This window comes from Danio rerio, chromosome 3 (genome assembly GCF_052040795.2).
Source record: "Danio rerio strain M-AB ecotype USA chromosome 3, GRCz13ab, whole genome shotgun sequence".
Classification (NCBI taxonomy): Eukaryota; Metazoa; Chordata; class Actinopteri; order Cypriniformes; family Danionidae; genus Danio; species Danio rerio.
The window spans coordinates 37,390,618-37,404,787 of record NC_141023.1 but is presented as its reverse complement, the minus strand read 5'-3'; the positions used below and the strand labels follow the sequence as shown (position 1 = coordinate 37,404,787).

Below are 14,170 nucleotides of genomic sequence, written 5' to 3'. Positions count from 1 at the left end.
TGTTTGGGGTGTGTTTGTTTTTATTATTATTATTTTATGATTGTTATTTTTTTGGTGAACAAAAGCTAGATTAAAACTATTAGTAAAAAAGTAATTAAATGAAATAAAATGTAAAAACTCAATATCTCAAAATCAACAAATTAAACACAAAAGCCATATAAAACTAACATAAAAATTGCTGAAATAAAATAATAATGTGAAAAATTATCTTTTTCCTTCAGCTTAGTCTCTGATTTATCAGGGGTTGACACAGCGGAATGAATCGCCAACTACTCTGGCATATGTTATTAATTGTTTTTAGATTTAATAAGGGGCAGCAAGAAGGTCGCTGGTTTAAGCCTCAGCTGGGTCAGTTGGCATTTCTGTGTGGAGTTCTCACCGTGTTGGTGTGGGTTTTTTCCGGGTTCTCCGGTTTCCCCCACAGTCCAAAGACCTGCGCTATAGGTGAATTGAATAAACTACATTGGCTGTAGTGTATTGTATGTGTGTGAAGGTAATCCACGGTGTAAAACATATGCTGGATAAGTTGGCGGTTCATTCCACTGTGGTGACCCCTGATGAATAAAGGGACTAAGCTGAAGGACAATTAATAAATGAGATTTAATACGCACTTGTTCTGTGGTAAAAATCTGACCTGTGGCATTTTAGATAAATGTTTTATCTTTGCTTTGGTTGACACTGGACATGTTCTGATAACGCTGATAAACTATAATTAATTTAAACTGATACTAAATGCATAAAATCTAATTAGATATGTGTTCACCAAATCAAAACTAAACATTTCTGGTTATTTAAAAAATGTTAAGTTGCATTTAATTTTTCATTTTGTGTACTTACATGCAGTGTACTTATAATAATCAGTCATTTAAGGTTGGGTTAAGGTTAGGTTAAGGGGTAGGTTTACCCCGTTTAACTACTGTAAGTACATATTTTGTATATTCAAAATATATCAAATAAAGTGCTACCAAAAAACTTAATAGTAGCTTAATCATTTAATGAATGTTTACCAATGAATACCGCTAGCTTATCAGCAAGTATTAGTATGTAACAAATAAATATTTATGTAGTCTTAATTGTTAATTTTTGAACAACCAAATAATTTAGTTTTTGAATGCTGTAGGAACAGGTTAATTTAAGGCAGATCTATTTCTCAAATGGGACTTGAAACACAGTTTGCCTCAAGCTGGTGCTAAGAGTATCATGGTGCATTCCAAACAGCATATAATGCACTTTGAAGGCTGCCATATTGAAGTGTTGTTCCCAAACAAAGTGCTTAAAACTGGCCACTTCGAATGGCCATTTGAAATTAAGGGTATTAAATATGATGGACACTTGTTGTTTGGTGTCACACACTGCACTCAGTTCGGAAGAGCTCATCCTGCTTTAATCCCTTCGGAGCAGGGGCGGATTTAACTAATAAGCGTCCCAGGAAATTTGGGGGCCCCCAATTAAAACCTAGAAGTATAAATTATACACATAACATCATTTTATTTCATATTCTGTCTGGCAGGGGTCAAACTAATTTAATTTTAATGGAATCATAAGTCCGGTAAAGATTCAGTTTTAAAAACTATTATTTTCAATTTTCCTTTTTTTTTCATTTTAAGAAAACAAATTATTTAAAAATGTAGAGATTTCAACATGGAGAATGAGATTCAGAGATCTAGGGAAAAGACAGCAAAATAAATTATGTAAAAAGTACAAATGGTTTCGTTTTAGAACTGTTGGGCCCCAAGGCTGGAACTGCTTAGGGCCCCCAAATCCATCCTTGCTTCAGATGGACCCTTCCCTGTGAATGAGAACTTCATAATGTAGTGTTAGTAAGTGCAAACAGGGTCCAGGCTTAGATGAGTAGATGAGCTCTTCCCCTCTGCAAAGTTTTCTCTGTACTGTATTTTCTCCATGGATGATCAGACCCATCTTAACATTATTATATACTTGTTCCTTTCTCTATTGGTTGTTTAGATAAAGTTTTATACTCTTTCTATATTGTTTTTATAAAAATATGCTTAGAAACACATGAAATTCTAGTGGCCACGTCAAGAATAAAATAAATGCACTAAAAATTATTCAAAGATCATTCCTTGAATTTACAAATTTTTTAAAGTGAAGTGGTTGTAAATAATTTGTTTGGGCTGAATTTAAACAAGCAAATTAAGTTGAACATTACTAAATGTAATTTGTTGTTCAACACATAAATTGTTTGCAACAATTTTGCAGACATCATTTTTTAGTGTGCTTCGTAATGGGAAATGTGTTATTATAGGCCTATTAATAAATTAGAAAACCCTTAAAATATATATACAGTTAGATACAAATCTTAGATACATTTAACTAATGAACGTTAAAACAGCTTGCCATACAAAAGCTTTTTTTTCCAGCGCCCATTAATGGTTTTGATATTCATATTTCCGCCGCCCAATGAAATCTCCCAGAAATCTTTTTAATAACGCGTTCTCGCTCACTCAGTCACAGTTTTCATCATACTGCTGACACGGAAGCGCTGTTGGATTACGTTGTTCGTATTGGTAAGTGTCGCTTTTATGTGCGGGTAATGGTTTTTGCCCATTGTTCCGATTTATTTCCGAAGTTGTGTCTCGCCTTCATAGAGACATTTGTAAAGTGTTAGGTAAATCTCTCATCTACTCGAATTAACAAATATTTTCATCATTTATAGTTCTTTTGTATTTGTTCATTAATATTTCATTAAATGTTCTCACTTTATAGATCTCACTTTTAACAGATGTTTCAGCAATACATGCACGTCTAAGTTACAGAAAACATGAAATGAATGCAATCAAACCTGTTTATCACAGGTTACAAAGTTACAAAACCTGCGCATGAATGTGTGTTTTCATTAAGTGTAAACTTGATATAGTCAAAATCTTTAGGTACTGGCACAAACTATGCGATATACACCAATGTGTACACAAAATCCAGAGGATTTATTTGTGATAACAACCAATTAACATTAGGTTAATTGAAATGATGATACATCAAAGTGTACCATATTAAATATGATCAGTAAGACAAATACTGTCTAATGTGACTAGATAGTGTTTATTGTCTGTCTGAATTAATAGAAGAAAAGTCCTGTTTGTAGGAAGTGTGTGTCTAAGTCTGTTTATGACCTGCTTTGAAGGCAAACTCAAATTCTTTTACTTTGTAAACCATCTTATCTTGACCACAGAGACATGTTCTGATTGTTTTATTATTATTATTGTGTGTATGTGTGTGTGTGTGTGTGTGTGTGTGTGTGTGTGTGTGTGTGTATATATATATATATATATATATATATATATATATATATATATATATATATATATATATATATATATATACGTAAGTGGGCAAAACAATGTTCTGAGTTGTGGTTTGTGCTCTTTTCTACAATGACGTCACTTCACTTCTGCCTTTCTGAAATGCGGTGTAATGGTAGTTCTGCTTTACCTTTGAATGAATGGGATACGTCTCTGCGATTTCATTTTTCCTCATTTTTATTTAGGTCAGATGGTTCTAGAACTAGGTTTTTCATTTGATTGACTTTTACATTTGTTTTTGTTTATTCATCTTTAAATAAAGTAAAGAATTGCTCATGCTTTTTGTTTAATATATTTGGTCTTACAGTCTTTCCCCTTGCATTGTGTCATTTTAATTATTATTTTATATGTAAAGGCAGTGGCAATGATCAGACACTTGATGCAGGATCTGCAGTTCTCTTTAAGTGAGTATCATTTTCCTTCTGCTGCTCATTTCCATCTTCTCTTTATATGGTTGTTACCTCACCATCTCTTCTTCTCTCTGGCAGCTTCATCTTTGAATGGCTTCATCAACACTTAGATAAAGAAGCTGAAATAACCTGTTGGTTACAAAATAATTTGGGTATTGTTGAGAAAAGTGACCCCAGCCATAAAGATGCAATCGAGTGTATGGTGAGGATTGCAAATGAAATGGAAGGAAATGAAGAACTACAAGGGTAAGCGTTAAGGGTCTGGCCTGTGAATGACAGATTAATGTGCTTATATTCATTGTTGCTGTTGTTTTGTTTTAGGATGTTAAATAGCGCTCTCTTAAATCCAACTCTAGAACACTACATCCTTGTGGTCAATGGGACCTTCTCTGATGTGACATTAAGCTGGGGTAGTGTTGTGGCACTTTTTTATGTTGCATGTCGGTTTGTTGTTAAGGTGAAAACATATCCATGTATCATCTCATATTAAGGGTGCTTTCACACTTGGTTCAATTGCCTGGACTGTACCCAAGTTCGATTGTCCCCCCTTGCCACCTTTTTGGTTGGTTTGTGTTCACACTGTCTCTTTCCTTCTGAACCCTGGTACACTTGCTTCATCGAGCTGCTGTTTTGTTTACGGCTGTTGCTAGGTGACGTCACGAAAGCAAAGCACCGAAATGGAAAGACGTCCGCACATCGCAGTCATTCTGCTTTTACTGAATCTTTTGGTTTTACACATACAGAAAGCGACACACGTCCACGTTTAGAACATCACACAGTGTCTGCAGAAGCTGTTTTTGGAGGAGACAAGCAGAAATTATCACTGTGTTTGCCCTGGCTCAGTCCCGCTTGTCACTAAGATACGATATGTGACACACAGACACACACGCACAGGAATAAACGTTATGAAAATGATAGTTTATTGTACAGTTGGTGGTTCACTTCCGTTATTTAATACGATTGCATTCATACTTGAAGTAAACCGGACCAGAGTTCGCTTGAACCGAACCCTAGACCACCACCTCTTTCAGGCGGACTTGGGTACGGTTCACGAGTGTTCACCCGAGTTCAGAAGACATGTTCACACTAGCTAAACATACCGTACTATGACGTCAAACGAACCCGGGTACGGACCAAAAGTGCTAGTGTGAAAGCACCCTAAATAACTTGTTTTGACATTGTAAGCCATTGACATTTTTATGTCTCCTAGGCTGCTGAAATCAACTCTGTTGACTTGGTCAGAAGCATTATAAACTGGACTATGCCTTTTATTAGAAAGACCTGCATTGTAACCTGGATCAGGGAACACGGTGGATGGGTAAGTCATAACCATGGCTTCTTTAAAATCATGTGAAATGTGTGTTTGAGTGACATTTCCATACATTGAACTGTGATAAACAAAACACACAACAACATGAACATTTTAAATCAGCAAAACAAAGACAAAAAGTTCACATCTTGGTGCCTCTTCCCCACATTCATACACACTACACAAGCAGTTACTTTCATCACAGAAAATAAACACTATTTCAATTTGGGAATTCCAATAACAAAGATGCTCTTGCAAGTGAGGTTTACTTGTGCAGCTCTCACCTCTATTAAAGTCCAGCAAAGAACGATAGTATTGCACATTAACAAACAAGCAAAGATGATACACAAGTACATTTAAGCAAAAGGCATCATATCATTTATTTTTTCTTTGGCTTAGTGCCTTCATTCATCAGGAGTCACATCATATCTTAGTTCTGTAAAATGTCACAAAGCAAGGAACTGAAAAAAAGTTGTTTTCAGTTCCTCTTTCCAGCACTGGAAAGCTCTTCTAAAGTTGCAATGGGTTCAATCTCCTGGCTGAGGATTAAGACTTTGGTTTACTTCAAATTAAATTAAACTGAAATTACATAATTTTTAACAAAATCCGTCCAAAACCAAGTTCGATTTAAGTTCATTTCAGCAGTTTGAAACAATTCACCAAACTTTTTGAGGTATTTTGTTGTGGCTCCAAAACACCTTTGAGCTGCCATTGGTCCATAGATATATACACTATATTGCATACGAACCTTGAGCGTGCATCAATACCGCCGCCACATTTGTACAGTGCTCCCAGGACAAATGTCAGTCAAGACAGTGAGCCAATGTGAAGATGCTGGACTTTAGCTCTGCTTACGGGTGTTGTAACAAGCAAACAAAGAAAACAAAGTACAAAAGCAGAACATCTTATAGGTAAGATTTCGTGTTTTACGTTTTTGTGTGTTATGAACTTTTGTGCTAAACAAGTAACATTATTGATGATAATAAAGTAATTTACTGCATTCACCATAGGGCAAAGTAACACTAACTCGCACTAAATAGTATACTTACGCTAGTTTTGTTGAATAAAATCAGCAAACATTGTAAATGAAGTATGACTACAAGATGCTGCGGTGCTAGAAACCTGTATTATTGTCAATCTAGTGAACGAGTCGTTCATAAGAGGGATTCATTCACAAACGAATCGCTTCCTCCGTTTGAATGAGAAGTGAAAGTAGGAAAGTAGGAGACAGAGGGAGGGGGGAGAGTTTCAGGACATGGATTAGATAAATTTTAACAGGGAAGGAGGATAATACATTTCCATGGACACAAACACATGCTCTTTGTCAGGAATGCCCGTGCTGGTAACTTATCAATCAATGTAGAAAATTGATGTAAAATTATAATTTTCATAATAATAAAAAATTGCTTATTGACCACCTGGAATACTCCCGATCATAGATATATGTGTATATCTCTGGCTCTGGATGGCCACAATCCTCCACTGCATCTTGGTCTTACATTCATTTCAAAGGAGCGCTACCCTGTACTAAAATGGTGGCTGCATTGACGCAGCCCTTCCAATAGACAACAACAGGGTAGGCGACATCTAATGTAAATATCTATGCCATTGGTCCATGACAGTTAAACAATTGGTGTTTGTAACTCCACCTTCTTTGACATGCTTCTTATCTCATATACACAAAGATAAGAGAAACAACAACAAGCTGTCAACACGCATACTCTGAAGGCTAGTATAGATTTTTCCACACGCTTTTTTTCAGATGTTGAAGTTTTGGAAGGGGTGACACTTTTGACAAAAAAAAAAAAAAACACTGCATAGTGCAAAGTCTTTTAAAGTTCTAAGCATTGGTGTCTGTGCTGTGCAAATAGAAAACAATGTAAAGATTTTTTTATTTGCTTGTTTATTTAAGAGGAACAATACACTTGAAATTGTATACAATGACAACCGATGTTATGAACATATAGGGCATAAAGCTAATTTGCAGCCCTCGTCCCAGGTTAGGCTTTACATTAAAATATAAAAAATAAACAAACAAGAAAAAACACAATACAGCAAACATGTACAGTATATATAGAGCCACAAATATAAAATGTAATTCAATCTGCATACTAAAGAGAAATGTAAACCTGACCAACCTGAAAGAATAATATTGAATATTCACATTTTTGTAAAGATTTCAACCAATCTTTCAGCTTTGCAGAAAAAAAAAAACTGGCAGTTCTTTCACTGACTAGTATGACTGACCCATATAGTTCTGCATCTGTGGATTCTACAATTCGTCACCATAGAATTATAAGGTTCTATCTGACATTATTGTTAAAATTTAGTTATTGACATATTCTTATTAAATGACAACTTGGTTACATTATGGCATGTTTTTTTTTACAAGTTATTTACATTTTAAGATGTTTTATTAAAATAATAAATAAAATGTTACACACATACTGTTTGCCATATGGAATGCAAAAACTTTGAAGCTCAATATCTTAAAATCACTAGGAAGGCAGATAGAACCTTGTAATTCCAAGGTGACGAATTCCCACTTACTGCCCCTCTAGTCTTTGCAACATCACTGCTGACTTTATTTACCAGCTCTCAAAAAAAAAAAAAACACTGCATAGTGCAAAGTCTTTTAAAGTTACTTGTCTGTCCTGTGCAAGTAAAAAACAATGTAAAGATGTGGTACATCACAGTGGCGCTTCTCATCTGTTGTGTCTCATCAGGCAGGAGAAGGTGGTTTGCCAGATGTTTATGAAACTGTTCTTTTCTCACAGTCTCCAACACTGTTGTGTTTAAGGGTGTATGCATGTAGTCTGACATTTACATCCCAGCCTACTGCAACATTTAAGAAAGGTTCAAAAACAGTGTCATCACTTGGCCTTTTCAAACTTCCTATTTCCCTCAAATGGAGAATGTAAAAGAACTTCATGTGAAGAATGGCCTTAACCATCCTTTTGAAGTTATGTTTCTCATTTGTATTTTTTCTGCCCTGTGTTTTTGCTTTAGACGTTCTATAGAGCAGTGGTCACCAACCTTTTTAACATTTGCGATCTCCAGCAGTTGATATTCTTCTTGCACTGACATGTTGGATTAACCTGATTTGTTGACAAATTGGTTGCAGATCCATTCTTTAGCAGTTTGTGGGTCCTTGACTGGGCCTTTTTCTCTTTGCAAAGAAACTTTCCAAAGATGTCTGTTTCTTGCTCATTTTGCTGGCTTGTGGGTTGAGTTTTGGTGCTCAAATGAGCGGTCATTTTTCGAAATAAAAGATTTTTCAAAATAAAAAAAATGTTTACAATCAGATAGTAAATAAAACAGAAATAATTAATGATTTCTTGTGGCCCGGTACCAATTGATCCACGGACTGGTACCAGTTCGCAACTTGGTGGTTGGGGACCACTGCTATAAAACAATCTTTCTGCTAAATGTGTACAAATTTGTTTTGGTGTTTTATTATTATTTTTTTTTAAGAAATATTATTGCACCTTTTACTTTTGCATATGTGATCTCCTTTATATTGGAATAGTGTCTGACTCTTGCCATTTCCATCCTCCTATTTTTCTACACCAGGGCGCAATCCGCTCATATTTCGGGACCCCCACCTGGCAGACAGTTGGAGTTTTCCTTGCTGGAGTTCTTACTGTAGGCTTGGTGCTCTACAAAATGTGAACCCGAGGATGACAAAGTGGAATAACAGAGAGTCGAGACATTGAGTTGAGGCTGAAACAGACCAGCAAAATATAATGGAAGGATAAGGGTGAAGAGAAAGTTGAAAAAAGAAAGATGACACATTGTCTCAAGCCACTTTTGTTACCCCTATTCTTCTGCTGTGATTATTTTGCTTTTTAAATCTTGAACAATTATGTCTTTTAATTAAATATTTCATTTTAAAATTTGCACATTTACACCAAGGAATTCATGGGTGATTCAGAGTTAGGCTTAATTTTGGCCATTTATTTTTTTCATTTGGAATAGGTTTCATGGTATTTTTATTACTAATGCCAAAGCGTCATCTATCATTAATCTTTTTACATAATTTTAATTCTTTGAAAACCTTTTAAACTTTTCTAGGCTTTTCACGAAAATAAAACAAGCTAATCTGCAGACCATGCAGACAAAAAGTTGATTATTCAAACTGTTCTTAAATAATTTGCAAACAAATTAATCACAAAGGCTGTATCTCCATAAAACATGTGTGTAATGACGACCATAACATCTAGTGGTCAGTCTTTAAAAAGAACAACCAGCCAATCAGGCTACAGTATGTGGGAGTGTCTTAGCAAGAACGTCCTATAACAGGAAAGGACAGAACTAGTGACCTAAAATCATTTTTAACTTCACTAAGCCACGCTGATACTTTTTACACAAATAAATCATTTCCTTTTTGATTACTGAAAGAGCCAGAGAAACTTTCCAAAGCAGATTCATTTCTCATCTGGGATTTAATAAAACACAGGTAGTTTGGCTGGAACTAGTGCAAAGAATGAGTAAGAGTTAGTCAAGAGGTCCAGACCTGACAAACAGATGATATGAGCTCTTCCCCTTAGCAAAGGGGTACTGTAGTACTGTATTTTCACCATTGTAAGTCAGACCTATAATCTGAACTTTTTTATTCTATGTATTTTTTGGTCTATGTAATATGAGCCCATGAGTTTGTTTTGCTTTGTTTTTGTACGAATAAATAAATACTTTTTTCACATATTAAAAATGTGTGACTTGTTTTATTTATTATTTTGCTTTTTTTTTAATAATAAAACCATAAAATATTTATTATGCCACAGCCATATCACCCTGCCAAGACCAGTTACTCACTGAGCCTGGTCAGTACCTGGATGGGAGACCACATGGGAAAACTAGGTTGCTGTTGGAAGTGGTATTAGTGAGGCCAGCAGGGGGCGCTCAACCTGTGGTCTGCATGAGTCGTAATATCCAAGTAAAAAGTGAAGGGGACACTACACTGTCAGTGGGTGCTTTCTTTTAGATGACATGTTAAACCGAGGTCCTAACTCTCTGTGGTCGATAAAAATACCATGGAACTTCTTGTAAAGAGTAGGGGTGTAACCCTGGTGTTAACCCAAAGTCCCTCTATCGGCCCTTACGATCATGGCCTCCCAATCATCCCCATTCACTGATTGGCTCTAACATCATCTCTCCACTACACCAATAGCTGGTGTGTGGTGAGCGCACTGGCCCCATTATGATTGTGAAGCACTTTGGGTGCATGGCCATACACAATAAATGTGCTATATGAATACACTTTACATTACATCACAATTAAATAATCAATAAAATGGGAATTTGTGGTGACAAAACTAGAAATCAGCTATTTCATTTGAAAATAATAAAATTAGACAAAAACCGAAATAAAACTACAGCCAAATAGAAATCTTCATTGATTTTCTTGTTGGCTTAGTCCATTCATTAATCTGGTGTTGCCACAGCAGAAAGAACCGCCAATTTATCCAGCATATGTTTTATACAGCGGATGCCCTTCCAGCTGCAACCCATCACTGGGAAACACCCAAACACTTCCATTTACACACATACACTGCGGACAGTTTAGCTTACCCAATTCACCTGTAGAAGTCCATATATTAGCCTAATGACAAAACTAACCGCATGGTCGAAGGTTAAATGCATGTAAGCCTTTTCTAGTGCTTCTGAAAAGAATTTTGTTATTTATCAGAATTTATTTATATTTGTTTTTTAGCTCTGAATTTAATCTGACTCCAGTTTTAAGTGACCATCAATTTTAGACTGTATTTTTAATTGTAAGAACGAATCACAGTCATCATTTACGACTCAATTTAGAGTTTTGATCTATACCCAGCTAGCAAAACTTGTGTGGCTCAAATCCGGCCCACACCAGACACTTACATCCGGCCCACACACCGCATGGAATGATGGCACTTGGGCTGTCCGCTCCTGTTTGTCAGATCTGGACCACAAATGAGCAAAGGCAGTACCACATATTAGCCAGAATTCAATCAAATGAACCAGAACTGAACTTATTTTGGGCCACAATTTGCTTTTATTCTGGCTTATCTGGCCTACACCTTACACTTGCTGAGTGTGGCAAAGTATAAAAATCCCAGCTTGCATTTCAGTATGAATGCATTCTATAGTCTACTGATGCTCCGGTTTTCATTATTTCCTTTTGATTCAGCTGTTTATGTTGACGTTGTTGATTTTGTCACTTTTAGTCTCCTCTAAATGATGTTTGTGAGTTTTGTTCATTGTGTTAATTGTCACCGTTGTTGAGGTTCATACACTGATAATTGATGTCTCTGTGAGCAGAAGTTGAACCATAGAATTTTTTTAGCTCATAAACCTTCATATTTCTGTGGCATGTGCAAGCATGTTATTACCTTATTTCTAATAATGGTTTAAACATTGTATTATATTATTTCATTAAATTATATTATTTCATCACAGGTTGTGTCTCACTTATTTATTTATTTATTTACTTATTTATTTATTTTTGTTTATTTATTTATTTTTACTTGGCTTGTTTGCTGTAATGAATAAAAATTTCAAGCAAAGTTCTTAAAAGTTACAGCAGCCCAAAAGAAATTTATATTAAGAGGTTCAGGGTTATGAGCTCAACTAAAGCAAAATCTTTTCTCCATGATGGTTACTTTAGTCAATGCGGTCCGCATAGGTATTAAGATAACTAGGCCACATTTGCCTTATCTTCCCTGGGCCACTTTAGGCTCACAGCCACTTAAGCCAGAGCTAACTGTGCCAAGTAGTTGCCAAAAGAGACCCACATTTGTTTTAGGATAACTGGGCCACATTTTTCATATCTTCTCTGGGCCACTATAGGCTAATAGCTGCATTAGCCAGAGTTAACTGTGCTGAATATTTGCCAAAATTGGCCCACATATGCTTTAAAATAACTGTATGTAATAAATAAATATCTATGTAATATATAAGTTAAAGTATATTAAGTGAAGTTTCACAAACTGATATCGAGAGGGGCACATGATATGATTTACTGCAGCTGGTCTCTCATCTACAGTCATTAGTTAGCCAGATTAATCCAAACTCACTATAAGTAGCCCAGCTAAAATAACTCCCTTATCTTTGTTTTCTGAAGAAGTCCCCCATCCACCCCATCTCCCCCTTTCTTCCTTTGCCAGGGGGAGATCTCGAGAACTACCTAATCTCGTACTCCCCTTACATGCTCATCAACCAGTCGGGAGCCTGGTCGATTATCTCTGACCTTAGGGTTCTCTACCGGGACAGCATGCCAAACCTGCTATCATTATCAAACAATATCTAAGTGTGAGCTCTTGACATAGCTACTACGTTTTGTGCAACCAAATATATTTTTGTTTGTTGGAGAAACAGATTGATTTAAGGCAGATTTATTTCTCAAATGGGACTTGAAACACACTTCAAGTTAAGCCATTTTAAGAAAAGAAAAAAAGTCAAATATTTTTTTACAGATTTATCATAATGCGTGCGAGGGTTAAGGGAGAAAAAAAATTAAACATATTTTTTCTTGTTAATTTGCAAGATACTAATATTCAGCTTAAATTGCATTTTAAATCTTTAGGTTAGGTTGATTAGGAAAAGTAAACCCACTTATAAGAAATACTGTCACAATTTCCTTGCAAACGTCACTTAAGATATATTTGAAAAAGAATTTAAATTTCGACGGTCGCTGAATAATTTTGCCTTTAAATATATGTCATCCATATAAAACTTATCTTTGAATAAGCTCTAATGTGGCATTACTTGACTCCTGATATACAAGGTTAAAAAATAAAAAAACTGCAGTGAAATCTAGCTGCTCATCAACACGTTACACAAATTAATAAATTAATTAACACAAAATATTCATTCATTTTCTTGTCGACTCAGTCCCTTTATTAATCCAGGGTCACCACAGCAGAATAAACTGCCAACTTATCCAGCAAGTTTTTACACAGCGAATGCCCTTCCAGCCACAACCTGGGAAACCTCTGGGGAACATCCACACAAACATTAACACACACACACTCATACACTAAGGACAATTTAGCATACCCAATTCACCTGTACTGAATGTCTTTGGATTGTGGGGGAAACCAGAGCAACCGGAGGAAACCCACGCGAACACAGGGAGAACATACAAACACCACACAGAAACGCCAACTGAGCCGTGGCTCGAACCAGCAACCCAGCGACCTTCTTGCTGTGAAGCGACAGCACTACCTACTGCGCCACTGCTTCGCCTTTACACAAAATAATGCATTTATTTTTAAAGGTTCTTAAAGATTCAAATAACTATAAAAAATAGGCATATCAAAAGAACACACACACATACCTCTATATCAGGGGTCACCAAACTTGTTCCTGGAGGGCCGGTGTCCTGCAGATTTTAGCTCCAACCCTAATCAAGCACACCTTAAAAAGCTAATCAAGGTTTTGCACTTGCAACATCCAGCCAGGTGTGTTGAGGCAAGTTGGAGCTAAACCCTGCAGGGACACCTGCCCTCCAGGACCGAGATTGGTGATCCCTGCTCTATATGGTTAGAAACGTGTTTGTTAAAAAAAAAAAAAAACACATGGCACATACATCAATTTTCAATAAAAAAATCGAATAATTGTAAAAAAAAATTTATTAATTAAGTCGGCACTTCCGCACTTCCAAATGGAACCCATTGTTAAGGGTTATCAAGCCAAACACAGATAGGTGAGGTGAGCTCTTCCCCTCAGCAAAGTCTTCTCAGTACTGTATTTTCATCATGTTTGTTTAGACCCATCTTAACTTTATTAAATACCTGTTTCTTTCTCTATTGGTTGGATAAATTTTCATATTCTTTCTATATTGTTTTTTTTTTCGATGGCAGTGCTTTAGCTTTTTTTTGATAGGCTATGAGCCTAAGGTTATCATATAAAATTATATGTATGAGTAACAAATGGAATACATACAGTAGCCTAGTAAAACTGAATAGTTCTTAATATACAGTTACAAAGATCCTAGATATATAAATATTAAACGTTAAAATGGCTTGCCATACACCGTGAATGCCTGCCAAATCTTTTTTTTTTTCCAGCGCCCATTTATGGATTGGGAAACACCATAAATATATTTATAAATATTCACCATAAAACACATAATGTATGTCCTATATATG

General features: G+C 35.8%; 1 protein-coding gene across 1 annotated transcript; it reads left to right on the top strand.

The window, feature by feature from the left end:
* Positions 1-2,471: 2,471 nt before the first annotated feature.
* On the top strand, positions 2,472-9,750 carry LOC100004321. The gene is given in 6 exon segments (NM_001328066.1): positions 2,472-2,528; positions 3,676-3,724; positions 3,809-3,976; positions 4,052-4,187; positions 4,941-5,048; positions 8,613-9,750. Coding segments are annotated over 6 exon segments (594 nt in total). The 5' UTR covers positions 2,472-2,494; the 3' UTR covers positions 8,712-9,750.
* The last annotated feature ends 4,420 nt before the right edge of the window (positions 9,751-14,170 follow it).